Below are 27,877 nucleotides of genomic sequence, written 5' to 3' on the forward strand. Positions count from 1 at the left end.
CATGACACGGGTTGCTTTAGCTGTGTAAGACCAAGTTGACAAGCTTCCGACCATTTTACTATCTCAAGACCAAACTTTGCAGTCAATTCATGCAGTGGGGCTGCAATCTCTCCAAACTTGGATATGAATCTGTGATAGTAACTGGCCAGCCCAAGAAAAGTTCTAACTTGCTTCTTGGTTGCAGATGTAGGCCAACTTCTTATAGCATCTAACTTGTCCTCTAGTGTGGCTATAGAACCACTCCCCACCCTGTGTCCTAAGTAAACTACCTCTCTTTTCCCATATTGACTATTATTTATTTATTTATTGTACTTATATACCGCCCTATAGCCGAAGCTCTCTGGGCAGTTTATTAGAGGCTTTTATTGTTAATCCTGCCTTCCTAATGGCAGTCAGCATATTTTTCAGATGTTCCAGATGCTCCTCCAAGGTTGCACTATAAATGGCTATGTCATCTAAGTAAGCCAGGGTGAAATCTGACATGCCACGGAGCACTTTATTAACTAGTCTTTGAAAGAATGCAGGCCTACTTGATAAGCCAAAAGGGAGCACTGTGAACTCATAAAGCCTATCTGGTGTTATAAAGGCTGATTTTTCTCTGGACTTTTCCTCAATGTTCATTTGCCAGAATCCCTTACATAAATCGATGGTGGATATTACTGTGGCTGATCTCAATAAAACTAACAGGGTATTCATTCGTGGCACAGGATAGGCATCCACGACTGAGACTCCTATAGTCCACACAGAATCTGCTGGTTCCATCAGGTTTATTAACTAAAACTACTGGGGAGACCCATGGGCTGTTAGACTCCCTAATATTACCCAATTCAAGCATTTTCTGCACTTCCTTCCTTATATCTGTAAGCACCTTCCCATTCACTCTGTACACAGCTGATCTTATGGGAGGATGATTCCCTGTGTTAATGACATGACTTATAAGGTCGGTTCTACCAGGCTAAAAAGGGTTGTAAATGTTTGCAGGATTTCTGTGATAGCATCTTGGGTTTTCTTAGGAGTATCTTGGGCCAATTTAATTTGATCTAAGCCTCCCCACTCTTTGCTTCCTTGCAAAACATCTTGAGCAGTTCTATAATCTTCTGTGGGTAATATTGTGAGATGGTAAACAGAAGCCTTCCTACTGTAATATGATTTCAACATGTTAATGTGCACCACTTTCTGTTTTCCCCCTCCACTTTCACAACAATGTAGGTGGTAAGGTCGTATTTATCCTTGACCATACATGGACTTTCCCATCCAGCTTCCAATTTCTTATGTTTCCTAGGATGGAAAACTATGACTTTGTCCCCAATTTCAAAAGTTTTTGCTCTGGATTTCTGATCATGCCACTGTTTCTGTCTTTGTTGTGTAGTGGTTTAGTTTGGTTGAGCTAGTTCCATTGTTTCCTGTAACGTTTGGTGTAGGTCCATAACATGTTGTACTACAGACTCTCTTCAGACATAACACTTCCCCAACAAGGGATAAAGGATTTCTGGCCTTCTGCCAAACATCCATTCAAATGATGAAAAACCAGTTGAATCTTGGGGCACATCACAATAAATATACAACATACAAGGTAGCTTTGTCCCAGTCATATGGGTGGTCTGCCACATCTGATTTAATCATGTTCTTTAACGTTCTATTATATTTTTCCACTAGGCCATTGTCTGTGGATGATACATGGTAGATGTGAGATGCTTTATGCCACAACATCTCCACAAACATTTTATTATATCTGGTAAGAATACAGTTCCCCTATCAGATATCAGTTTCATGAGGAAATCCTAAACGTGAGAATATTTTTAATAGGGCTTTTGCCACCGTCAATGCAACAATGTTTCAGAGAGCTTTAGTATCAGGATAACAAGTTGCGAAATCCAGCACAGTGATTACAAAATGTTTTCCACTCTGAATGGATTTTGTAAAAGGACCTACTATGTCCACAGCCATTCTATAAAAGGCTTTCCCAATTAAGGACATTGTTTGTAAGGTGCTGTAATCCTTCCTCCATCCTTTCCCACATGTTGACATGTCTCACAGGATTTACAGTATTCTGTAACCTCTCTGGAGATATTTGGCCAACAGAAATTGAGTGCTAAATGTCTGCACATTTTCCCAATTCCCAAATGTCCAGCCACAGGCATGTCATGGGCCAATCTCAACAACTGTAGTCTGTAAGTCTTTGGAACTATCAGCTATTTTTCAGCCATACAACATTCACCTCTGATAACTGGTAGCCATTTTCTATATGGCAATCCATTCTCCCAGAAAATTTGTTCCCTTTGGGATTGCCCAAAAGAATTTTATTCCTTTTGTGCGATAGCTCTCGAAGATTTCAAACTCTCATCATTCCTAATAGTGCTTTTAAATTCACTATCTCCCTGTGCTACAACTGCAGAAGACAGCAAGGCACTTGTATCAAATGACTGGGCCTCTCCCTGGTTGCTAGGCAACAGGACCAATGTTGGATTTGCTTCTGATACACTGTTACAGGTCTCATTTTCCTCAATCAACATTGAAACTTTCTCCCCTCTTCTTTTCTGGGACCTAGGGAAAATATATACTTGTTTATTATGGGACATAATATCCTTCCCCAGACTAAAAGACTCACAGAACTCATTGTTAATCTCCACATTCTCCTTCAAAACCTCTCCAGTTCACTGAAACTCTGGCCAACGGAATTTGAACCGGATCCCCCCTTGTAGACCTGATGGTAATGGTTTTCTGAGGTAAAATATTTTCAGGTTTAACCAGATCTGCGCATATAAGTGATATTTCTGCCCCCGTGTCCAAAACTAACAAATAAAAACATTCATTCACAGTCACTTTTTCCCTGAGAGTGTTGTCAAACCTAGGCACTCTATTCCATTTCAATACATAGCACTGTAACCCCTCAGGTTTGTCCAACACAGTGTTACTCTGAACCTGAACCTGCCTCACTGAGGTGGTTTTTCCCTTAATAATTCCCGTTCGGGGACATGCAGACTTAAGATGTCCAATTAATCCGCACTGGAAACATGCTTTGTCTGTATTGCCAAACGGTGGTTTAACAAACGGCTGTTTCTCTGGACTGGCTGACGTCTGCTGAGTTTTGCCTTTTTCCATATCTCTCTTAAATCCCCCACTTTTATTCAGAATATCTTTATTTTGGTAATCTTTGCTTGTTCTGCCAACAAGGTTAAGGCCTCTAGCCAAAGAAAAATTGTCTTCCAAACTAGCAGCTTCTTTAACATTTCTTAGATTTCTATCCCTCACAAGCAATCTGATTTCCTGTGGTAACTGGAAAATAAACTGAACCAAAATCATAAGATCTGTAATATATTTTGTTTTGGCATTAGCACAACCAATCCATTTATTAAAATAGTCAGTGAGCTTAAAACCAAATTCTAGATATGATTTAAATGAAGTTTCTGTGGCACTTCTGGATTTCTTTCTAAAGAATTCAGGTCCAAACCTAAACCTATGATAGACTGCAGCTTTAAAGGTGTCAAAATCCACTGCCTTATCAACTGAGAAACTATTATACATTTCGGACAGTTCTCCTTTTAATACATTCAGAATATACCCCGTATATACCTAGGATCCACATTCCACATTTGAGCAGGTTTCTCAAAGATGTTAAAAAATTTCTGGGGAATCCTCTCTAATTTTATAGGAACTGAAATCCTTAGGAGAAACCTTCACAGGTCTGGATTCTTCCTCAACCCTCCTTCTCTCTTCCATCAGCAGTTTTTCATTTTCCACTTGGAGTCTTTCAAATTCCAATTCTCTATCCCTCTTTTCTAAGCTCTCCTTCTTTCTGCTGCATTTCTGCCCTCAGTTTCTCCCCCTGAAATTTTATTTTCATTTCATTTCAATAAATAAATTTTATTTATTTATTATTTATTTTATTTATACCCTGCCCTTCCTTCCATCAGGAGCCCAGGGCGGCAAACAGAAACACTAAAAACACTTTAAAACATCATAAAAAGGCCTTAAAATACATTAAAAACAAAACAACGTTAAAAACATTAAAAAAACCTTTAAAAACATCTTTAAAAAAGGATTAAAGATATTAAAAGACATATTAAAAGCAATTCTAACACAGACGCAGACTGGGATAGGTCACAACTTAAAAGGCTTGTTGGAATTCTAGATACTGAGGATTCATTTCTACAGGTGTGGATCTATCTGGCATTCCGTCAGTCTCCCCAGAACCTTTACCTCTGAGGTAATCTAAAAGCATCAGCTTTAACTCATCCACTGGTTTTTTTTCATGAGGAAGATTTAGTTGTCTACATTTGTCAATTAAAGCTTTCCTTCTTCACTTTTATAATCTCCATTGTTCCCTTTCACACACAATGCTTCCACTTCACTTTCTCTGAGCTGGATTATGGTTTGATATATTGTTTCACCAGTGCACTCCTTCCCTGTCACCATCCTTGTGACAAAACAAGATTTCTTTTTATTCAGTAGCCTTAAGATGACCAAGAAAACCCTTTTATTTCAGATCCCACTGCTACTGCCACTACTTTCTTGCGAACCTGCCCTTGACCAGGGATTATCCCTCCTGATACCCCACACTTGGTTCATGAAATCCCCACCTAGCGGGAAGCTTGCCTCACCTTGGGTCAGATATGCTCTCTGCACCACAAGCTGCAGCAACCTTCCACCTTTTGTCCCACCCAAAAAGTGACCATGGGTGTGCCCTGGCAGCACAATAGGATGCAAGTACAGCAACTGAATAGGACTCTGATATGATATTAAATGAACAAAATAACTTTATTAAAATACAAGATGTTAAATAGTATATTGATGTATAATCCCTATCTTCCATACCTGTCCTACCCCCCTCTAATATGTAATCCACCCTTTTCCACCCAGCTCACTCCCACAACACAACCTCCCTCCTTCCACTTCAAATCCCAACAACAACAACAACAACAACAACAATAATAATAATAATAATAAAATTTTATTTTTAGGCCGCCTACCTGGCCGAATGAACGGCCACTCTAGGCGGCGTACATAGATTAAAATAAGATACAACATATAAATACAATTATAACATCAGTCTTCAGTTAATCAGCCCACCCACATCTGTACGTTATAAAACTAAAATTACCTAGGAATCCTGTATGCCCGCTGAAACAGCCATGTTTTTAATCCTTGGCGAAAACCTACCAGGGAGGGGGCATGGCGAAGGTCATATGGGAGAGAGTTCCAGAGGGTGGGGGCCACAATCGAGAATGCCCTCTCTCTGGTCCGCACCAGCCTAGCTGTTTTCACTGGTGGGACCGAGAGAAGGTCTTGTGTGGCTGATCTCGTCAAGCGGCATATTTGGTGATGCTGGAGGCGCTCCTTTAGATAAACTGGACCGAAACCGTGTAGGGCTTTAAAGGTTAACACCAACACCTTGAATTGGGCTCGGAAGACAACTGGTAGCCAATGTAGACCTTCTAGCACTGGAGTGATATGATCCCGGTGGCGGCCGTTCTTGATCAACCGTGCTGCTGCATTCTGTACCAGTTGTAATTTCCGAACTGTCTTCAAGGGTAGCCCAGCGTAGAGCACATTACAGTAGTCTAAGCGAGAGGAGACCAGGGCATGCACCACCCGCGGGAGCAGATGGACCGGAAGGTAGGGTCGTAGCCTCTGTATCAAATGTAATTGATACCAAGCTGCCCGGCTCACTGCTAACACCTGAGCCTCCATGGACAGCTGAGAGTCAAGAATGACCCAGAGACTGCGAACCTGGTCCTTTAGGGGCAATCTTACCCCATTCAACACCAGGTCAATGTCTCCTAATCTTCTCTTGTCTCCCACAACCAGTACCTCGGTCTTGTCGGGGTTCAGTTTCATCCTGTTTCCTCCCATCCATTCACTTACGGACTCCAGGCACTTGGAAATAGTATCCACAGCCAACTCCGGTGAGGACTTAAATGAGAGATAGAGCTGAGTGTCATCCGCATATTGGTGGCACTGCAACCCAAATCTCCTGATGATAGCCCCCAGCGGCTTTACATAGATGTTAAATAGCATGGGAGAGAGGATAGAACCCTGTGGCACACCACAATTAAGAGGCCAAGGGTCTGAAACCTCCTCTCCCAATGCCACCCGTTGGTGCCTGTCAGAGAGATAGGAACGGAACCACCGTAGAACAGTGCCTCCAATTCCCATTCCCTCCAGGCGATCCAAGAGGATACCGTGGTCAACGGTATCGAAAGCCGCTGAGAGATCCAGGAGGACGAGGAATGAGTGTTCTCCCCTATCCAACGCCCTCCTCATATCATCCACCAGAGCGACCAAGGCTGTTTCAGTTCCATGACCAGTCCTGAAGCCCGATTGGAATGGATCTAAATAATCTGCTTCCTCCAAATGTGTCTGTAACTGTTTGGCCACCACGCGTTCGATCACCTTGCCCAAAAATGGTAGATTAGAGACTGGGTGAAAGTTGTTCAGATCTTGGGGATCCAAGGAGGGCTTTTTCAAGATGGGCTTTATTACCGCCTCCTTGAGGGCAGATGGCAATGCACCCTCTTCCAAGGAAGCATTTACCACTGCCTTGATCCCTTCGCTCAGTCTCTCTTTGCAGCCCACAATGAGAGCCACGTGGGGCAAGGGTCAAACAAACAGGTGGTCGGTCTCACAGTAGAGAGCACCTTGTCCACTTCCTCAGAGGGAAGAGGCTGAAACCAATCCCACCGGACCAGATAGCAACTGGCCATCTCTGGCCTGCTTCCTGTATCCACGGCGTATGGAATCGAGCTCTTCAGGCAATTGATTTTATCAGCAAAATGTTTTGCAAATACGTCACAGGAGGCTTTAGAGTGCTCCATGGGTTTCTGTGCAACTGGACCGACCAGGCTACAGACCACTTGAAACAACCTCCTGGGACAACATTCTGCGGATGCAATAGAGGCAGCAAAGAAATCTCTCTTTGCTGTCTTTGTTGCCACTTGGTAGGCCGCTATCGCTGCTCTAACCAGTGTCCGATCGTCTTCAGAGCGAAATTTCCGCCACCGGCGTTCTAGTCGTCTCACCTCCTGCCTCAAACCCCGCAAACGTGGTGTATACCAAGGTGCGGTTGAGTTCTATTCAGGGGGAGAAGATGTTTCGAAGCCACACGGTCTATCGCCCCGGTGATCTCCCTATTCCACTCTGTCACCAGGGTTTCAACCGTGCGACCTTCAGACAGCTCCAAGTCTCCCAGCGCAGTCAGAAATCCTTCTGGCTCCATCAGGCGTCTGGGGCGGACCATCCTAATAGGTCCCTGTCCCCTGCAGAGGGTGTGCGGCAATAAGAGGTCCATGTTCACCAGATAGTGATCTGAGCATGACACGGGGTTCGAAGAAATAGCCCCCATTTTCAGAGTACTGCCTCCCCCTCCCGAGACAAATACAAGGTTGAGAGCATGACCGGCTACATGGGTGGCCCCAAAATTACTAAGGTGCAGTTCCCAGGAAGTCATGGTTTCCATGAAATCCCGAGGGGCTCCTAGGAGATCCGTCTCGGCATGCAGGTTAAAGTTCCCCAAAACCAAAAGGTTAGGGGAAAGGACCTGCATGTCCGAGACAACCTCCAGCACCTCGGTCAGGGAGTCAGCTGTGCAGCGGGGTGGGCGGTACACAAGGAGAATCCCTAAACTGCCCTTAGGGCCCAACCTCCCAACAAACCGCCAACTGTCAAAACCAACTGTCTTTCATTTAAACCTCCCTTAGAACTCTCACTCACTCACCCCCTCCCACCTGGCAGTCTTACATCACTCATACTCCCAGGCATTCCATTAACTCCTTCAAAGGCATAACACATTTAATAACAGTTCCCAACAAGTGGTTTCATTACAAAGCCTATTTGACATGGATCAGATTTTGGCTTCCGAAAAACTGTTTTCCATCTGCAGTTTGTATTGTTAGGCAGGTTTTCAGCTAGCTGTCACATTTCAACATCTGTACCAAACACACCAGTTCTAAATAGAACATTGCACTTGGTGTATGATACAATTTATGAATACCCCACAGTCAAGTCCCCGCAAAGTACAAAATATGCAGAGTGAATCTATGAAAATGATCCACAAATGTTACAGTGCTGCACTGATGAGACCATTCCTTCTACAGGAAGCTATGCCTTAGCATAACCCATGGTTAATTGGCATTGTAACCATTGCCAAACAGCTTGTTGTTGTTGTTATGTGCCTCCAAGTCGACTACAACTTATGGCGACTCTATGAATCAGTGACCTCCAAGAGCATCTGTCATGAACCACCCTGCTCAGATCTTGTAAGTTCAGGTCTGTGGCTTCTTTTATGGAATCAATCCATCTCTTGTTTGGCCTTCCTCTTTTTCTACTTCCTTGTTTTTCCAAGCATTATTATCTTTTCTAATGAAACATGTCTTCTCATTATGTGTCCAAAGTATGATAACCTCAGTTTCATCATTTTAGCTTCTAGTGATAGTTCTGGTTTAATTTGTTCTGACACCCAATTACTGGTCTTTTTTTGCAGTCCATGGTATACGCAAAGCTCTTCTCCAACACCACATTTCAAATGAGTGGATTTTTCTCTTATCCGCTTTTTTCACTGTCCAACTTTCACATCCATACATACAGATCGGAAATACCATGGTCTGAATGATCCTGACTTTACTGTTCAGTGATACATCTTTACATTTGAGGACCTTTTCTAGTTCTCTCACAGCTGCCCTCCCCAGTCCTAGCCTTCTTCTGATTTCTTGACTATTGTCTTCATTTTGGTTAATGACTGTGCCTTGACAAGTTCAATGTCCTCATTGTCAACTTTAAAGTTACATTAATCTTCTGTTGTCATTACTTTAGTCTTCTTGACGTTCAGCTGTAGTCCTGCTTTTGTGCTTTCCTCTTTAACTTTCATCAGCATTCATTTCAAATCATTACTGGTTTCTGCTAGGAGTATGGTATCGTCTGCATATCTTAAATTATGGATATTTCTCCCTCCAATTTTCACACCTCCTTCTTCTTGGTCCAATCCTCCTTTCCATATGATATGTTCTGCATATAGATTAAATAAATAGGGTGATAAAATACAACCCTGTCTCACACCCTTTCCGATGGAGAACCAATCGGTGTTTCCATATTCTGTCCTTACAGTAGCCTCTTGTGCAGAGTATAGGTTGCGCATCAGGACAATCAGATGCTGTGGCACCCCCATTTCTTTTAAACCATTCCATAGTTTTTCATGATCTACACAGTCAAAGGCTTTCTGTAATCTATAAAGTACAGGGTGATTTTCTTCTGAAATTCCTTGGTCCGTTCGATTATCCAACGTATGTTTGCAATATGATCTCTGGGGCCTCTTCCCTTTCTAAATCCAGCTTGGAAGTCTGGCATTTCTCGCTCCATATATGGCAAGAGCCTTTGTTGTAGAATCTTGAGCATTACTTTACTTGCATGGGGTATTAAGGCAATAGTTCGATAATTATTGCATTCCCTGGGACCCCCTTTCTTTGGAATTGGGATGTATATGAAACGCTTCCAGTCTGTGGGCTATTGTTTAGTTTTCCATATTTCTTGACAGATTTTTGTCAAAATTTGGACTGATTCAGTCTCAGTAGCTTGTAGCAACTCTATTGGTATGCCATCTATTCCTGGTGATTTGTTTCTTCCAAGTATTTTAAGAGCAGCTTTCACCTCACATTCTAAAATTTCTCGTTCTTCATCATATGGTTCCTCTGTGAATGAATCTGTCATCCTGTCATCTCTTTTATAGAGTTCTTCAGTGTACTGCTTCCATCTTCCTTTTATTTCATCTTGGTCAGTCAGTGTGTTCCCCTGTTGATTATTCAACATCCCTACTCTTGGTTTAAATTTCCCTTTCATTTCTCTAATCTTTTGGAATAGGGCTCTTGTTCTACCCTTTTTGTTGTCCTCTTCTATTTCTATACAGGAACTATTATAATAGTTCTCTTTGTCCCTACGTACTAGTCACTGTATTGTTGCATTTAGGGTTCTGACTGTGTTTCTATCTCCTTTTGCTTTTGCTTTCCTTCTCTCTTTAACCATTTGAAGAGTTTCTTCAGTCATCCATTGGGGTCTTTCCCTCTTTTTAACTAGAGGTATTGTCTTTTTGCATTCTTCTCTGATAACGTCTCTGACTTCATTCCATAGTTCTTCTGGTTCTCTGTCAACTAAGTTTAAAGCCTCAAACCTGTTCCTTATTTGATCTTTATATGCTTCTGGGATGTTATTTAAATTGTATTTTGGCATTATGATTGCTTTGTTGGTCTGCTTTAGCTTTACTCTGATTTTCGATACGACCAGTTCATGATCTGCACCGCAGTCTGCTCCTGGTCTTGTTTTTGCAGAAAGTATGGAACTTCTCCATCTTCTGCTACCAATTATATAATCAATTTGATTCCTATATTGACCATTTGGTGATGTCCACGTGTAGAGTCGTCTTTTCAGTTGTTCAAAAAATGTGTTCGCAAGAAACAAATGATTGGCTTCTCAGAATTCAATAAGTCTTTCTCCTGCTTCGTTTCTATCTCCTAAGCAGCATTTCCCAACATTTCCTAATTCTTCTCTGTTCCCTACTTTTGCATTCCAGTCCCCCATGATTATCTTGTTTTGGTGTGTGATCAATTTCTTCGTGTACTGCTGTGTAAAATCTTTCCAATTCCTCTGCTTCTGCGTTTGCCATCAGAGCATAGACTTGGATGATGGTTATGTTGATAGGTTTCCCATTTAATCTTATCGATATCACTCGCTCAGACCTTGCGTTGTAGCTCCTAATTGCTCTTGCTACATCACTTCTCACTATTAAAGCAACCCCGTTTCTTCTTAATTTCTCATTTCCTGCATAAAATATTTTGTAGTTGCCTGATTGGAAATGTCCCATTCCCATCCATTTTACTTCGCTCACACCAAGTATTGTAATGTTGATGTGTTCCATTTCTTGCTTGACAATTTCTAACTTTCCCTGGTTCATGCTTCTCACATTCCATGTTCCTATTGTGTGTTTTGTACAACTCCAGACTCTCCTTTCGCATCTGTGCGCATTAGCCTCTGGGCTTCCTTTCGGCTTTCACCCAACTGCGTCATTAGTCACAGCGCTACTCGTATTTGTCCTTTGGTCTTCCCCAGTAGCTCGGTGAGTGCCTTCTGACCTGGGGGTCTCATCTTCCAGAACTAGCTCATGTTGCATTTTGGATACTCTGTTCACAGGGTTTTCGTGGTAAGAGATATTCAGAGGTGGTTTACCATTGCCTTCCTCTGAGTTTGGATGCATCTTAGTCTGGTGTTTCAGCTTTGACCATTCTGCCTTGGGTGCCCCTGCTAGGAGTCTAGCCTCTTGGTCTAGACTCCTGACGGCATTGCTCTCAAGTTCTTCAACACACTCAAACTCCCTCACCACGTTAAGGTGTGCATCCGAAGAGGAGGGCCAAACAGCTAAGCGCTGTCAACTAGCCAGCAAACTATAGGTTTGTGGTCTTTCAGGGGTAAACACTGTAACTGCTTTGTAGCAGTCTTAGCAGAGGTTAGATTGCACAACCGTTGGTTCGCAAGGTCAGTTGAACGTGCAGGACTTCCCAAGGCTTAACTGCACCCACGGATGATAGAGGGCAAATCACCTAATGTTTTTCAGAATTAACTTAACATATTGTACTAGTACTCTGTTTGAAGGAGTAATTTATACAAAGACAACATATTTTTAGTTGTTAGGAATATATTTTTTATTTATTTAACAACAACAGCATAACCAACAAAGTATGCTTCGCCATTGTGTCTGATTGGGAACAGTGTCTTACCAGGAGTTAAGCACAAAGCTGACATTTGGAAGTACTAAAATGCAGTAAGATTGTACTTTTAATATGTAAGAATTATCTAGGATAAACCCTAATTACCTTTCTTTTATGATGGGTTGTGGAAGCGTCCATCTCCTCCTCTCCTATATTATCAATCTGCGAGGTTGGACTACAGTTCATTCTTTCTTCTTCCTGCCTCTGAAGCCTGTCTGCTACTGCTTGGATGGCTTCTGTCCATTCTTCCCTGTCAAAAACAAGTCAGTTTTATTAATAAATACATTTCATGAATATACTGCTGCTAAGGGAGCTTGAGAGAATATGTACACAAATAGGCCAAAATATAGAAAAGACTGGAGGGCAATCAAGTCACCTTCTGCATTCTTTCCTGTATAATACTGCCCTGCACACAGGGGTTTCCTGCAGCTGAATTCCCATCCCCATAGATAGGATTCCCATGATCCGAGAGCTGTGCCCATGAGAGGGCTACATAGCAAGTGTAAGGGACCAATTGGATCAAATACCAAATGTTTAAAAAATCAACAACAGAAGAATACTGCATAAGAATTAAATGGCGTTGTAAATGTCTGTGTATCCAGACAAATATTTTAAGGTATATTGGAACTCAGTATTCAGGACAAATAGTCTACAATATTCCTTAAAGGCATGCTCTTTACCCAAAAGCTTTTCTGAAATAAAACAGTGAACTATCCTGATACTATATATATTATATGAAAATTAATTTATTTCAACTGATTTTTTTCTTCTCACTAATATACTTAGAATCAAGGTGAGGGAACAATTAAAATACATTTAAATTTATGAATATGCTGGTACAATTAAATGTAGAAAATAGTTGAAGAAAACCCTAACCAATGAACAATTTAGCAACTGGTGGTTAGCAGAACTCAAATGACAATGCAAGAGTGACATACTTTATCCCATATAGCAGAACTCAATATTAACAAATTATAATAAATCACAATCTTGCACTGAATATTAACTACCTCTGCCATATCTTCTTGTATGTTAATGCTTTATATTTAAAGCATAAAGCACAACTTTTTAATTAAACAAACTGTAACTACATCTTAACAATCTACAAGACTGAAATATTCTAAGGCAGACTTAAAATGTTAAGAAAAGATTGTGTACGCTATTAACAAATTAGGAACATTTTATATATGCTTATTCACATATTTTGAAATAAATGCACACATTGTTTGAAATGTCATATTCAGGCAAAATTAAAAGTAAAGCGCAGTGAATCTTTTCCTATATAGTCAGCCTATGTAACAAGAACCCATACTTTGTTTCATTTCTCACCGTTCTTCTGGTGTATCTACGTGAAATGTCCTTTCTATCACAGTGGTCCATTGAAGACATCGGATAATAAATGTGTTTGGTTTTGGTCTCTCTGTTTTCATTAGCTGGCATTCTAGAAAAAAAACATTTTAAACATACTGCTTTTATAATATGGGGATATGAACTAGTTTGTTCAAATTACATATACTTTATATATCCACCCAAAATTACAACTAAATTCAACATTAGTATTTCAGGGTGATTCCTAGAGATAACTTATGTGTAATTGAATCCCACAGGTTAACAGTCTAAAGTTACATTTACTATATAGCCATCATTTATATTTTGAAGCAAAATTATTGGAAGAAATAACAGATGTATTTCTTGAGAGAAACTGTTTTTTCTACTTAAACTATCTGAAGTTAAATTGGGATAAAGTATGCATATCAGTATCTTCCTGTACTTCCCTGGACATCACAGGTGCACAGACAGAGAGAGAAAGAGAGCACTGTTAAGGAATATACATTAACACTACATAAACATTACAATAAGGTGGCATTACCAAACCCAAAACTTAGGATATGCATGCCACTTTATTTAAAACCCACTGCTACAATACATTACTTCCTGTCTGTCCTTTTATACATTTATTGTCAAAACAAGGACTTTATTTGTATATGCATGTGCACACTTACCACATGTCTACATCCTTGTACTCAAACATGAACAGAGGCATGCAAATAATACTATAGACACTAATGTACCCCTAGAAACACAGGCACGCACCCCATCCATAATCTCTCGTTCACAAATGCAAATGTAATTTTTTTCTTCTTTGTCATAGAATGCTCTTTTCCCTTTTGGTAGAAGTTACATTCCATCTACAGAAGACTACTTCTGTACTATATAGTATTGATTGAGTATATATAGTATGGATACGAGTTTGGCAGCGGAGTTTGGGAGACGTCCCTAACAAAAATATATTCTTGTAACGTGCATCACCTACCAGTGTGACTTTCCTGTTAACCTTCTAGGAAAACAGGTCAAAGCACAGGCCATCCCAATAAAAGTAGAAGAAAAAGAAACAAAAGGTAATAGAGACTATGGATGGAAAGGACACTCCAGTGGTGGTGACCTGCAAAGTGTGTGCAATGTCTGTTTTCTTGCCTAAGAACATACACGTGCGACAAGTGCAAGCTGGTGGCATTGCTGGAAGAAAAGGTGAGAGGCTTGGAGCAGCGGGTGGCCACACTCAAAAGTATGAGAAGACGACTTAGATAGAGTGCTGTAACAACAAAAGCAAAGAGAAGAACAGGAGGTGGAAGAACAATAGCATGTTGAAACAGAAGAGGAAAGTGTTGAGGAGAGGAACAATGAAGTGGAGGAAGCTCCTTGGAAAGGGTGAAGAGCTAGAAGACATCCTGCACCAGTGGAGTCTGCAGCTAGCGCAGAATGTCACAGGCCAGATAGAGTGGTGTTTCTTATCAGGCACACATCACGCCAGTGCTGAGGGATCTGCACTGGCCACCAAGTGTGTTTTAAGGTTCTGCTACTAACATAAAATGCCCTAAATAATCTATACGAGGTTATCTCAAAAACCATCTTCCACCCCATTGCCTAGTATGCGCATTATATTCAACAAATGGAATCCAGTTAGTTTTGCCATGGCTCGATTATTATCAGCTTGTGGTAACATAGAAGCAGGCCTTTTCACTGGTTGCACCAGTGTTGTGGAATGCCCTGCCTCTTGAAAAATGGGAGGCTCCATCTGTATTGGCATTCTGCTGGCTCCTGAAAACACATTTGTTTAGACAAGAATTCACCAATTTGCTTGTTTTTAACTATTTTAATTGTCCTGGCTTTAACTGGTTTGTTTTATTGTATATTTTAATGAAGGGAGTTTTAATGTTTTGATTATAATTTGATATTTTAATTATGTATGTATATTATTGAATTTATGTTGTAAACCACTTAGAAGCCATTTAGGCATATAAATGGTATATAAATCAATTACTATTATTACTGCTACCATTACTACCAATAATAATAATCCTGTTGTGCTAGTGCTAATCCTCACACCAGCACAAAATTTTTGCTGAACATGAATTCTTTCTATAGGTAAAAAAGGACAGCATGCAAAATATATAATGTGACAAAGAGATGCAAGACCCAGTGGTATGAAAGAAACCAGTGTAAATAATACTCAAGCTGTAAATTAACATGATTCAGTTATCAGATTTGTTCAGGAAATATTTGTTTAGGAGATTTGTTTAGGAGAAACCTAACAGGGCCACTCTATCCCTGTCTCTCTCCTGATAGATGTCATCCATCAGGTCAGCTAAAGCAGGTTTTATACCAAACCAAGCCTGAAGCAAAATTGAATGGGTCTAATAACCAAGAGAGCCTGTAGCTGGATTTCTACTACCCACTCAAGCACTTTACTCAAAAAGAGCCCTTTTTCAAAGCAGCTCAGTCCACCCCCTCTCACATGGAGGCATAACTCACTGGATCTTCCCACATCAGTCTCCTGTGGTTAGATGTAATTAATCAAAATGGGCAAGGTCAAGTAAAACAGAACTTTGTCTTGCCATAAATTACTGTTTGCTGGGGATGATGGATAACATTCCTTATTATGGATGACGCCTCCTACTGGAAAAAACAGGCAAGGTCCACTAAAGCCCTTTGCCTCCTTTGAACAGAAAAAGAGAAACCAACAGGGAACAGAGAAGCAAACAAAAGAAGGGCTTAACCACACCAAGGTAGAACAGATGCCCCCCAAACCAATGGAGCAAACACATGTGGAAAGGACAGGAAAGAAACCTAACCATATGCATGGCAGCTGCAGGAGCTGTAACCCACAGCCCTCAGGTTGTCAACAGAGAAGAGGTGGTGGTGGGGAATGTGATCCACCATCCCCAGCAAACAGAAATTCACGGCAAGACAAAGATGATGGATGACATTCCTGATAGGGATATAAAGCAGCACTCTCCAAGACCTGAGTAACACCAGCCCCTCTCCTCACTGCCTTACAGCCTTTTGAAGGACCTTCCTATCAAAAACTATAGCTGATGACTAAAATGCACCCAGTTTGTAGTGTCTCAAAGTGTGAGAAGCCCAAATTGATGCTGTAAAAATTTCCAACACATGTAGACTACCTTTAAACACTGCTGAAGCCGCTGTATTCCTAAGGGAATGGACTGTAATACCACTTGGCATTTGCCTGTGCAATGCCAGTTAGACCTGGGCCATGGCATCCCTGAATCTCCTAGAAATGGATGAAGAGACCTTTCTCCTAGGAAAAGGGTCAGCAAAAACCATAACTTGAGATTCAGAGTTCCCCAAGTCCTGGTTCCCCCTAGATCAGTGGTTCTCAACCTTTTTTGCTCCATTCCCCCCTTTCACCATTGTTCAGAACATAATTTCCCCCTTCCCAAGATAGTCTCTCATAGCGTGTTGACGTTTCGCGAGTGACGGTGGTATTTCTCGTGAGGGAAAAATTTCTTAGTTTATATTAAAACAGAATTTCTTGGAGCACTTTCTGGTCTTTAAATAATAATTTAATTTTGCAAATGAAAATAATGCTGCATGTTCAAGAATAGATTTTAATCTGTGACATTCAATAAACTTTATTGAATGTCGCAGATTAAATTAAAAACAAACTACAATTTTACAGATTGTACATAATCTACAGGACATCACACTTTGCTGAATAGTGGTCCCAATTCTCCCCCTGGAACCCTAAAATCCCCCCCCGGGGGGGAATTCCCCCCTTGTTGAGAACCCATGCCCTAGATAAAAGCAAAGTGTCCCGGTGTCTAAAGTGTGCCACCTGTGCTACTGTGAGCATAAAGAGTTCTTACAAAACAAGGGTAGTAGCACTACCTCCTGGGACTGATGGAACACTGTGTTGACCTTAGGCATGAAAGGTGGATCAGGTTGAAACATCACCTTATCAGGATGAGAAAAGCACAAAGCTGTAGATAGGAAGACTTGGCCTCTAACTCTGTTGGTTGATATTATTGCCATCAAAAATACCAGCTTAAGAGACAAAAATTTACTGAAAAAGTGGCCATCAGTACAGTGATGACACTATTCAAATCCCACGTGAGAAACTGGTGCACCCCTGGAGAGAAACCAGGGCCAACCCTTTCATGAAATGTTTCTAGATGTGGTGTGAGGACAAGGTTGGACTACCCAAACTGGCTAGAACACTCCTTAAAATGGCATCCTATATTTTAATGGTGCTGCAGCTCAGCCCCCTTATTCACCCCCTCCTGAAGAAAAAAACAGCACATCCTTTACCTCTGGAGCTGTTGGATCAGCAGGGGAAACACCTCTAGGTGGAGCCAGGGGTGTCACTACGCAGGTGCGGGGGTGCGGACTGCACCCGGGTGACACCGAGAGGGGGGAGACACCCAGAGCCACCCCTAGCTCTTCTTTTGCTGGCGGTCCCCACCACCAAGGCCGGTTTTAAAGGACAGCCAGGGCACTGGCCCGAGGGCCCCACAGCTACAGGAGCCCCTGAGGGGCCCTCCGCTCCCCTTCTGCGATCTGCGCCCCCCCGCACGGCCACCCTACCTGTCTACAGTAGTCTTTACCATTGCCCTTAATTAAGATGGCGGCCGCAGTTTCCCTAAGGTACTGAAGCTGTCTTAGTTGATGTGCGTGTGTAGCACCTACGTGTGCCATCAACAAAGATGGCAGCGGAGGCTTCATTCCCCTTAGGGAAACTGCGGCTGCCATCTTCATTAAGGGCAATGGTAAAGACTACTGTAGAGAGGTAGGGGAGCCACGGGGGGGCGCGTGCACGCACACCCACCCACCCACCGGGGGGCCAGGGCAAGCTGATGCCCAAAGGCCCCCGCATGCCTGGAGCCGGCCCTGGGTGACACGAGTTATCGCACCGGGTGACACCAACCCTCGTGACGCCACTGGGTGGAGCTACACACCCCACTGCTTGACACCTGCTTTGAGGCAAGTAACGTGTCTAAAATCTTCAGTCAACGGATGGGCACCTTGAACATCCAAAGCCAAGGACTTCAGGTCCAAGCAAACGACCTGAGACCCTAGGCCGCTATCCCCAGGGTAATTATCTGGATGAGAAGAACGCCCCAACTAAATGGACTGACATCTGCGGTCAGGATCAGTCTCTGCAGGTCCTCCCACACACTATTAATTGGAGAGTCTGGAATGGACACCTGAATTTCTATCTTTGCTGGAATGGGATCTTGGAATGGAAGCAGAAGCTGCTAAAAAAACCCACAACCACCAGACCCAACACAATCAGGCTGATGTCACCTGAGATCTCAGGTCCCTACTGTGGAAGAAAACAACCTTCACTCTTTGATTTTGGGTTGCAACAAAGTCAGAGACACTCTTTATTCGAGCAATTGCAAGAAAGACTGCTACAGGACACAGAACCCCCTGTCCTTGGGCAGTCTTCAAACAAGAGAAGATTTCAACAAGTATTTATATCTTATTGAACTACACAAGCATTAATCACAAAAGACAGTTTCTGATAACACACATCTGGTCAGCCATTACTTCCCTGTGTCCTTGAACAATTCTGACATACAAAGATCATGGTTCCTTATCCTCTCGAACACAGTTTCTGTCACATACTTCTTTACCAAAATGGCTACACTTTATTTATTATTTATTTATTTATTTCATTAAACTTATAGACCGCCGCATAGCTGAAGCTCTCTGGGTGGTTCACAAGACAAGAAATAGCAAAGTACAAGACATGTATCAATATAAAACATATAAAAAGTTAAAAATTATTAAAAATTAAAACAATGTCAGCGTATACTAAACATAATTAATTAAAAAGCCTGGGTGAAAAGTTTTGACCTGGCGCCGAAAAGATATTAACGATGGCGCCAGGCGTATTTCCTCTGGGAGATCGTTCCACAGTTCGGGGGCCACCACAGAAAAGGCCCTTTTCCGCGTTGCCATCCTCCAAGCTTCCCTATGAGTAGGAACTCAGAGGAGGGTCTTTGATGATGAATGAAGTGTACGGGCAGGTTCATAACGGGGGAGGCGTTCCAACAGGTATTGTGGTCCTATGCCGTGTAAGGCTTTATAGGTCAAAACCAGAACTTTGAACCGGGCCTGGAAACAAATAGGCAGCCAGTGCAAGCGGGCCAGAGTCGGTGTTATATGGTCGGACCGTCTGGTCCCCGTTAACAATCTGGCTGCTGCATTCTGCACAAGCTGCAGTTTCCGAACCGTCTTCAGAGGCAGCCCCACGTAGAGCGCATTGCAGTAATCTAATTTCGAGGTTACCAGCGCATGAACTACTGAAGCGAAGTTCTCTCTGTCCAGATAGGGGCGCAGGTGGGCCACCAGCCGAAGCTGGTAGAAAGCACCCCATGCCACAGAGGCTATCTGAGCCTCAAGTGACAGGGATGGATCTAAAAGAACTCCCAAGCTACGAACCCATTCCTTCAGGGGGAGTGCAACCCCATCCAGAACAGGTTGAACATCCCCCATCCCGTCAGGAGAACCACCCACCAGCAGCATCTCAGTCTTATCTGGATTAAGTCTCAGTTTGTTAGCTCTCATCCAGTCCATTGTCGCAGCTAGACATCGGTTCAGCACGCCGACAGGCTCACCTGAAGAAGATGAAAAGGAGAAATAGAGCTGCATGTCATCAACATACTGATGGCAGCGCACTCCAAAACTCCTGATGACCGCACCCAACGGCTTCATATAGATATTAAAAAGCATGGGGGACAGAACTGACCCCTGTGGGACCCCATATTGGAGGTCCCAGGGTGCCGAGCAATGCTACTCAAGCACTACCCTCTGGAGACGACCCACCTCTGTCTCCACACTCCCCCCTTTTCTGCTTTTAGAGCAGAACTCATAATTCTATTACATCCATATTCATTAGGTTCTTAATTTCCATTGCAATATATTCATTTTCCATGTCAATATACACAGTTTCTATTTCAATATATTCAGTTTCTACTGGACAGAAAGCGCTGATAATGGTTAATAGTGGTGTTGCAGAGTATTTATGGACATGTATGTTTTGCTTAGATCTACATTTCTTACAGCAACAATACAAAAGCAGTAACATAATTAAAGCTACAACAACACAGACCACGTCACATGCTGTGGCTGGGCAAATACTTTGGTCATATGGCATTTTAAATAATATTCAATGCAAAGAGTAGCAATTCAGTGAGCAGTGAAGAAAGCATGTTTGTCTGCTTCATATATATTTTGCAAGACATGTGACTGGTTTACCAGAACAGTTATTTCTGTATTTCAGGCAATAGGGCAAGCAGATTAGAAAATAGGTTAATAATTCCTTCCCTTCCAAGGAAGTTCCTAATCTAGGGCCTACCCAGCATACTTTATCATGTACAGTGATTATGTTTCTTTGATTTAGCTTCTTCATGTATGGAAGCTGTGGTGGTTCCAAGGGACAACATTCCCATTGATTTCCTAGGCCTAGCCAAGCACCAGGTGTTATCCCTGGAGCACTGAGCACAAATCAGCTTGGTTTACCAGGTGGCTTTATTTCTCAAACATCACAGTGAATTACCCAATCCCAGGCAACCCCTCCAGGGACCCAGCAGGATCCAGTACATAACAGCCGAGACACCCTGCACCGGACCAAAAGCCTGGAAAGAGCACTGTGAGTGTCTCTATTCCCAGCCAGAGAATTTCCGACACCATAGGCCAGGTGGAATGCCTGAATGGTTTCTAAAGACCTCGGGCCAAATCTGATTCCTGAGGTCATCATATATAGCTCTCAGTTGGTCATCAGGAAATCCTGGACCTCCGAACAAGCCATATCCCATTGTATGTTTTGTGCCTCTCAAATAATGTTTACCACCAGTTTAGCCAGCAAATCTCTGGTCATGGTACTTATGACAGAAACAACGTGTAATTTGCCAATGCCTACCTGTAAATGATTTAACTGTGCCCCAGTTATAAATCCGGAAGCTTTTTCTAGTTGGCCTAGTCTTTCATCGCACATTTGGCACCTGTAAACATTCCATGCTGCCACAGCGGTGTTAGTCCCATCCCATAAATGACCCACCAAATCCTTTTTCCTTTGGTTGGTCCAAAGTTTGATCCATGCCTTTTGTTTGGCCTTCCTAACTGCAGCCCCCTTTGAACAACTGGGATAAAGGCATGTGATCTGAAAACTCGAGAGAGGTAGGGAAAATTTAACAGTGCCTAAAGTGGAGTTTAAGACAGTCCATTTCTGTTGATATGGTGGTGTAACATATCATAATTATTGTGGTATGACAGCTACGTTTTTTGAAATTCTCTGCATCTACCTCATGGGAGGGAGAGTGCTGCAACAAAGTGCAAGTTACATTGTCATTTACAGGCAACTTCTCAATACAAGCAAAAGTATCATTATTTGTACATATTCTCCTACTCATAATTTGTTTGTTCATAAGCTGAGTAAGCAAATAACAGTAAGGACCAGTCTGTTTACTGTAATTACACAGACCTGGGACAGCTATTAAGTCTATACCTTCATAGAATTCGACTATGTCTATTATAGTGGTTTTAGGCCTATCAGTGCTTATATTAAAATTTTCAATTTCTATTCTCCCATTGGCCACATTCTATAAGGCGTTCATAGGGGACATTTTGTACTTGGAAAAACAAAGTTTCAGAACAATATTGAAATAGATCACTGAGCTGAGACGGTCAGTCTCATGTGCATACAGGACATTTTCTTCATCTGGATAAGGGACTGCAGGAGAGCTAACAGTGGCTGTGACGGGATGAAGTGGTTGATGTAAACCATTTTTGATAGTCCTGGTCTGACAACCAATTAGGGAGGGACCTACATCTTGAGGATACTTGGTGCATTCTTCTGCCTCTGCTAGAAACCTCAAATAATAATGAGTCCCACATTCCCAGGAGTGAATCCCACAATTTCCTTCTTGCCACACAACTATTTTCCTTTTCTCCCACCAAAGAAAATTTTGTACATCTGCAGTGATCAAATACTTCTTGGTGGGGGCAGTATGTCATCGTTGATCCTTGCCTGAGTAAGAATCAGAGGCCACAGAATTAAAAAACAAAGAGGTTACTAGCACTTCACCTTGTCGTGGCTTGGTTTGTGGAGCAACCACAAGAGGTGAGATGGTCGGATCAGGTCGCAGGGGAGAGATTCACCCGTGGGTAGAGAAACAACACATTTCATCAATATCTGACAATAATTAAGCATTGTGTTGTCCATTAAATGGATGTCCCTTTGTGCTAGAGTTGGGGCAGTAATGTTGGAAGGCGCATCAGGCGCCCTATTAAGATTTCATGAGGGCTTAATCCTATCTTTCAGTTGGGGGTGGCCCTCATACTCATCAATGCCAGTGGAAGTGCATCTGGCCATTTCAGATTGGTTTCCGCACAGTTTTTTGGCCAGTTTTTATTTTTTAGAATTCCATTCTGGCGGTCCACTGCCCCTGCAGGTTGCGGATGGTGGGGGCAATGGAGATTTTGTTTGATTTGTGAGGCTGCACAGTGCCAGTGAAGTGTGTGCCTCTATCGCTATTGATACAGGTATCCCGAACCTGGGTACAAAGTCTCTGAGTAATATTTTCACAACATATTTCATGTCAGCTCTCCTGCAGGGGTGGGCCTCAACCCATCCCACATGACATGGACTGCCTTCAAGTCGATCCCAACTAATGGAGACCCTATGAATAGGGTTTTCATGGTAAGCGGTATTCCGAGGGGGTTTACCATTGCCTCCCACTGAGACTGAAAGGCAGTGACTGACCCAAGGTCACCCAATGAGCTTCATGGCTGGGTGGGGATTCGAACCCTGGTCTCCCAGGTTGTAGTCCTAGTTACAACATTTAGGCATTTGTGTAACATCAATCGGAACATTTACAAAAGGTCCCCAAGGGGGAGGATGTGCTGCTCTTTTTGTTTTAACCATTTTCTTTGCATTATGTTGTTGATATATCACCCAAGTCTGACAATATTATTGGGTTATAACAGAGAAAGTGGGTACATAACATCCTCATTTAACTGCAGCAATCATCCTCCCTTTGCTCATGTGTGCCACCCTGTGGTGCACGCGAGCAAAATACAGGAGTAACACCTTAGGCACAACCAGGTTGTCCAAGGAGCACCAGAGGTGGTCAGGATGCAAAATGCACCCAACAACCCTCCAGGAATGTTTTTCAGCCTTGAATGCCATTTCTTGAACCTTTGCAAGGTCCTCGAGGGATGCCAGTGGAGGTTGCTCAATAAGGACAAGAGAATGTGCAGCCTGAGCGGAAGAAAGGGACGCATTCTTGGCTGCTGAACTAGCCACAGCATTCCCATGTGTAATTCCATCATGAGAGGTTTGGTGAGCTATGCATTTTACAACAGTAATAGCTTTAGGCAACAGAAGGGCATCTAGAAGAGCACACACATAGGGGCCATTCTTGATAGGGGAACCAGAAGTGAGGAAGCCTCTTTGCTGTTATTGTAGCAATTCAGGAAAACGGCATGCCAGCTCCATATCTATGTCCTGGTCCTGGAGCAATTCATATTACGCACAGCTTTGGTACTGGCTTCATGCCAGTGATCTGTTAGGATCCAGTCAAAATACATTTAATAAAAATCTTCTGTGGTAAACACACAAAGAAACTATAAAAATTTTCATGGGCATAGGTGAGACTTTTGAAGGGGTGGAATAATAAAAAAAACTAAAATTGTAGCAACCAAAAGTTTGGCTGCTTGCACTGGGGATTGGGCATTCCCATTAGGGGGGATTCCCCATTATTGGTGAAAAGTAGAAGTAAAAGATTTCAGACAGACAAACACGTAACAACACAACACTTTCTGAACTTTTGGAATTCCATAGCCTCTGGCCATGTGCAGAGTGTTGCACATGAAAAGTAGTCATTGAGTTCCCTGATTATGGTGCCAGTGCCTGACTTAAGTGCCAACAGAAACTAGTCCCACATGGACATCAAAGTCCACAGACACTGGATGCTCTAGGTTATAGACTTTGGCTATGAGGTGCTTCACAGACCAAATTCAAAAAGCTGTTCACCATTTTTTTTTCCTTTTGGTACTGCATTCCAAAGTGGGACAAAGGAAGAAAGCAGGTGTTGTTTTTTCAAACTTACTATGGAGTACAGTGCAAGCTTCAGTCACAATGAATATAGCACTCCCTTCTCAGAAGCTGAAAGAAGAATTTCTCATGGCACTTTTGGAATGTAATTTTAGTATTCCCTGACCAGCAAAGAAGGAAGGGGGATGAAACCCTTATGTCCCCACTCCTTGTTCTCATCCTCTCCCATTTCCTCTCGGCACGCCTCATCCCCTACCTTGGTAGGTTTGTAATTGTAAAGCTGTGAGTTTAGTTTCTATATTCTCCTTTTTCTGTTCCTGTCAGCCCAAGCAGTGATTAGCAACTGCCACTAATTCCTGTGGGGATTTGGTCTGCCATCCAACACAATTTACCTTAAGTTGCTGTTGGAGTTTAGGCAACAGGCCTTGGACAAAAGCAGCTGCTACTGCTTCTGTAGCATTTTCAGCTGTTTGGGTGATCCCCGAGTGTCACTCAAATGCATTTTTTAGCCTATCTAGATAATCAGCAGGGGATTCACCCTTGTTTTGTTTCCAATTATTTATTTTTGCTTAGTCAGTTTTCTTGGGGCAGACTTCTGGGATTGCACCCAAAAGGCAGTCCCTAGCCTGGGCTAGTTCTGCTCCAACGCCAGGATAAGCACTTGGCCACTGAGCCAGGGTCAGTAGTCGCTGCCTAACTTCAGAAGGTAGGACCACATGTAGGAGCCAATTAATGACTGACCATGATGGATTCTAACATTGAACAACTGTTTGGAGTTCTCTGAATTTTTCAGGTTCCTCCCTGATGCTCAGGAATTCTTTAATTAGGTTCCCAAGATCTCCCCGAGTCTACAGAGCATGCACTGTGACCAAGTTGTTTCCTTCTCCAAGCAATTGTCTTAAGGGTGTTTGGATTACTCCTGAATATATATTTTTATTCCTGGTGCTTGGTGGACTGAACGTTTTAGATACTCACACCTGCCTCTCAATATAATGGGGGTTCTTCCCACCGCCCCTTGTTCTAGCTCCTGCAAGGGTGCAGGCTGCTGTGGTAGTGGGGGAGGTGTGGGAGTCCGGTGACTAAAAAAAATCAACAGTATCTTCTGCGACTTCTCCATCATTCTCTGTTTTAGTCAATTGGGGATACAGAGGAGCTGATGGAGGTGGGGAAGTTGGGCCAGGGAGGCATCCGGCTGCTTTATATTTAGACTTTGATCCTGTATTTGGGCTTTTAGTTTTTCTTGGGAGTCCTTCAGACTCCACACTCGAGACTTATGGAATCTTTTTGAAGTTTTCTCATACCAATCAAAATAGACTTCCCATTGACTGTCAGAGGTTTTACTGTTTCTTCATTCGAGGCTCTGCTTAAGTGCACAATTTTATCCAAATTAAAGGTACCTTTAAGTGGAAACTATTTTGATGGATCACTAAATCTGTAAAAATTCCATTTATCCAAATACTTGCAAGTCCTGTGGCCTTAATGAATGTACATCAGAGTGCCCTTTGGCAGGGTAGGTACATCTTTTGACTAACTACCTCCCATTCTTCATTCACTCAGGGAAAGGTTCCACTGGGTGACAGGTTTCGGCTGCATAGAGGCTTCAGTCCCAGACCTGGTAAGTGGTGTAATGAGACAAGGTTTTATCTCCGATGGGTCACAAGGTTTGGCTGACTCCCCTTGTTTTCAGAACTCCCTTATGGGATAACTGTGGGGCAGCTGCAGTCAGCTTAAGTCTTAGCAGCATTCACACCACGCACTCCCATTTATTCACCAAACTTGGATCCATTCTTATTTTATTCCCTCTGTCCGGACTCAATACAACTTTCCCCTTATTTGAGGTGGCAATCTCCTCAGCACTGTTAATTTTTCACTTATTTGAGGCGGCAATATCTCCAGCACCATTTTTCCCTTATTGAGGTAGCATTATGTGTCTGACTTTGTTGCTAATTCAAAAAGGTCCGTATGGTGTGAGCCAAAAGAGCAGATGGCCCCATGGGCAGTCCTCCTTCGAAAACCTCAGTAGACATTTCAGAAGACCTCTTACCCAGTGTGGAGCCTTGGAGTTCGAAGGGAAATGGTCCACAGCTGTTGCCACTGTCTCAACCTGGTGTTGCCATCCGAGTCACGGCACCAAATTGTGGAAGAAAACAAGCCTTCACTCTTTGTTTTTGGGTTGCAACAAAGTCAGAGTCACTCTTTATTTAAGCAACTGCAAGGGAAGACAGCAACAGCACAGAGAGCTCCCTGTCCTTGGGCAATTCTTCCAACAAGAGATGATTTCAGCAAGTATTTATATCTTACTGAGCTACACAAACATTAATCACAAAAGACAGTTTCTGATAACACACATTTGGTTGGTCGTTACTTCCCTTCATCCTTGAACATACTGATATACACAATTAGTGGTTTCTTATCCTCTCAAACAGTTTTTGTCACACACTTCCTTTACCAATATGGTTACCCTTTAGTCCTCTGTTTCCACTCTATGATCAGATGAGAAAGAGTATTTTTAATGGACACCAGAAAAGTTAGCTAACTAAACTCCAAAGTGTTTAGACATTAGCCAAAATGCTAAGAAAGAAGGTTCTCCAGAGAGATGAAGCTTCTCAAATGTATGTGTGCTAGCAGAATCTTGCTATGCCATGGGAACCTGTGCAGAGCCAGCCATCCCCATACTTAAACTAAGGGACTAAAGAAGTAGTAGAAGGTTTGGGGCTGCTTTTTCTCTTAAACAGACAATATGAAAGAAGCATCTTCTTTCCCTTGATTCTATTAAAAACATCTTCAGAAAGAGACTATCAAAGAAAGGAAATTATTTTATATCTAAAACATACATTTCATTTAATACAGAACTGCCAAGATTTAGGCAGAACAAACAGAATAGTACCTGAGGTTGTATATATCATCACATGTAAGCCATACATATTGTACAGAAAATAAGCACTACTGAAGGTGTGTATTCCAGGAGTACCTAAAGCCAATGAATTGAAACCCAGATAAAAGAGAGGCAACTATGTCTTTTTCATGGCTAGGACAAGCCCATCTTTTCAATTTCATCCACCAGAGTAATACCACCATCCTCGAAGGTAAGCACTCAAACTCCTCATGGATTCATGAGCTAATTATCTTATTTATTTATTTGTTTGTTTGTTTAATTTATATCCCACCCTCCATCCCAGCAGGAGTTCAGGCGGCAATCTTAATTTATTTATTTCAAACTGTAGCTGTTGAGAAAAGCCAACTGCTCTTGTTAATGCTTCCATATGTAAGTATTGCAGGCTCTACTCCTGGGGGTGGGGGGAATAACATTTTGATTCCTCAAGAAAAGACTCCAGAGGGGTTCCTCCCCAGACATCTCACCCTTTCTGTTTCTGAGGGAAAGGGACAGACACAGCTAACGTAAAGACTGACATGGTTTGAGGGAATCACCTCTATCCTGGTTAGAGGTTATATATATTCCCAGGAGATCAAGGGGCCATCCTCTTCTAATTTGTCCTAGTCAGCCAGGGGTAGATCTCCTGCATGCAGGAGACATAAGGGGAAGGGGTATTTGAATCTAAAATTTGCATTTGGAGAAGATCCCACAAATCTCCTTCAAGCAGCCATTATGTGGGATCTCTTCCTTTAAGCTCCTCCAGCAGTTTTTCTCCAGTTTATGTGGAACCAGCCAGTAAGAAGTCTGAGGCTGCTTCTGCTTTGAGCTTTCTGTGGAGGAATTGGGATCCATGCCTGAAATATTTTCCCTGCTTCCTTGGCTATGGCCAGG

The 27,877-nt window shown here is 42.5% G+C and overlaps 1 protein-coding gene across 10 annotated transcripts in view; it reads right to left on the bottom strand.

Annotated features, from left to right (window-relative positions):
- Positions 1-27,877, bottom strand: part of AKT3 (AKT serine/threonine kinase 3) — a 289,204-nt gene that overhangs the window by 78,384 nt on the left and 182,943 nt on the right. For all 10 annotated transcript variants that reach the window (XM_061624615.1, XM_061624607.1, XM_061624614.1 and 7 more), the window contains 2 exons: positions 13,077-13,188; positions 11,853-11,997 (listed from right to left, as the gene is read on the bottom strand). In XM_061624615.1, coding sequence (XP_061480599.1) covers positions 11,853-11,997; positions 13,077-13,188 — 257 coding nt within the window. The remainder of the gene's footprint in view (positions 1-11,852; positions 11,998-13,076; positions 13,189-27,877) is intronic.

Source organism: Rhineura floridana, chromosome 4, assembly GCF_030035675.1.
Source record: "Rhineura floridana isolate rRhiFlo1 chromosome 4, rRhiFlo1.hap2, whole genome shotgun sequence".
NCBI lineage: Eukaryota > Metazoa > Chordata > Lepidosauria > Squamata > Rhineuridae > Rhineura > Rhineura floridana.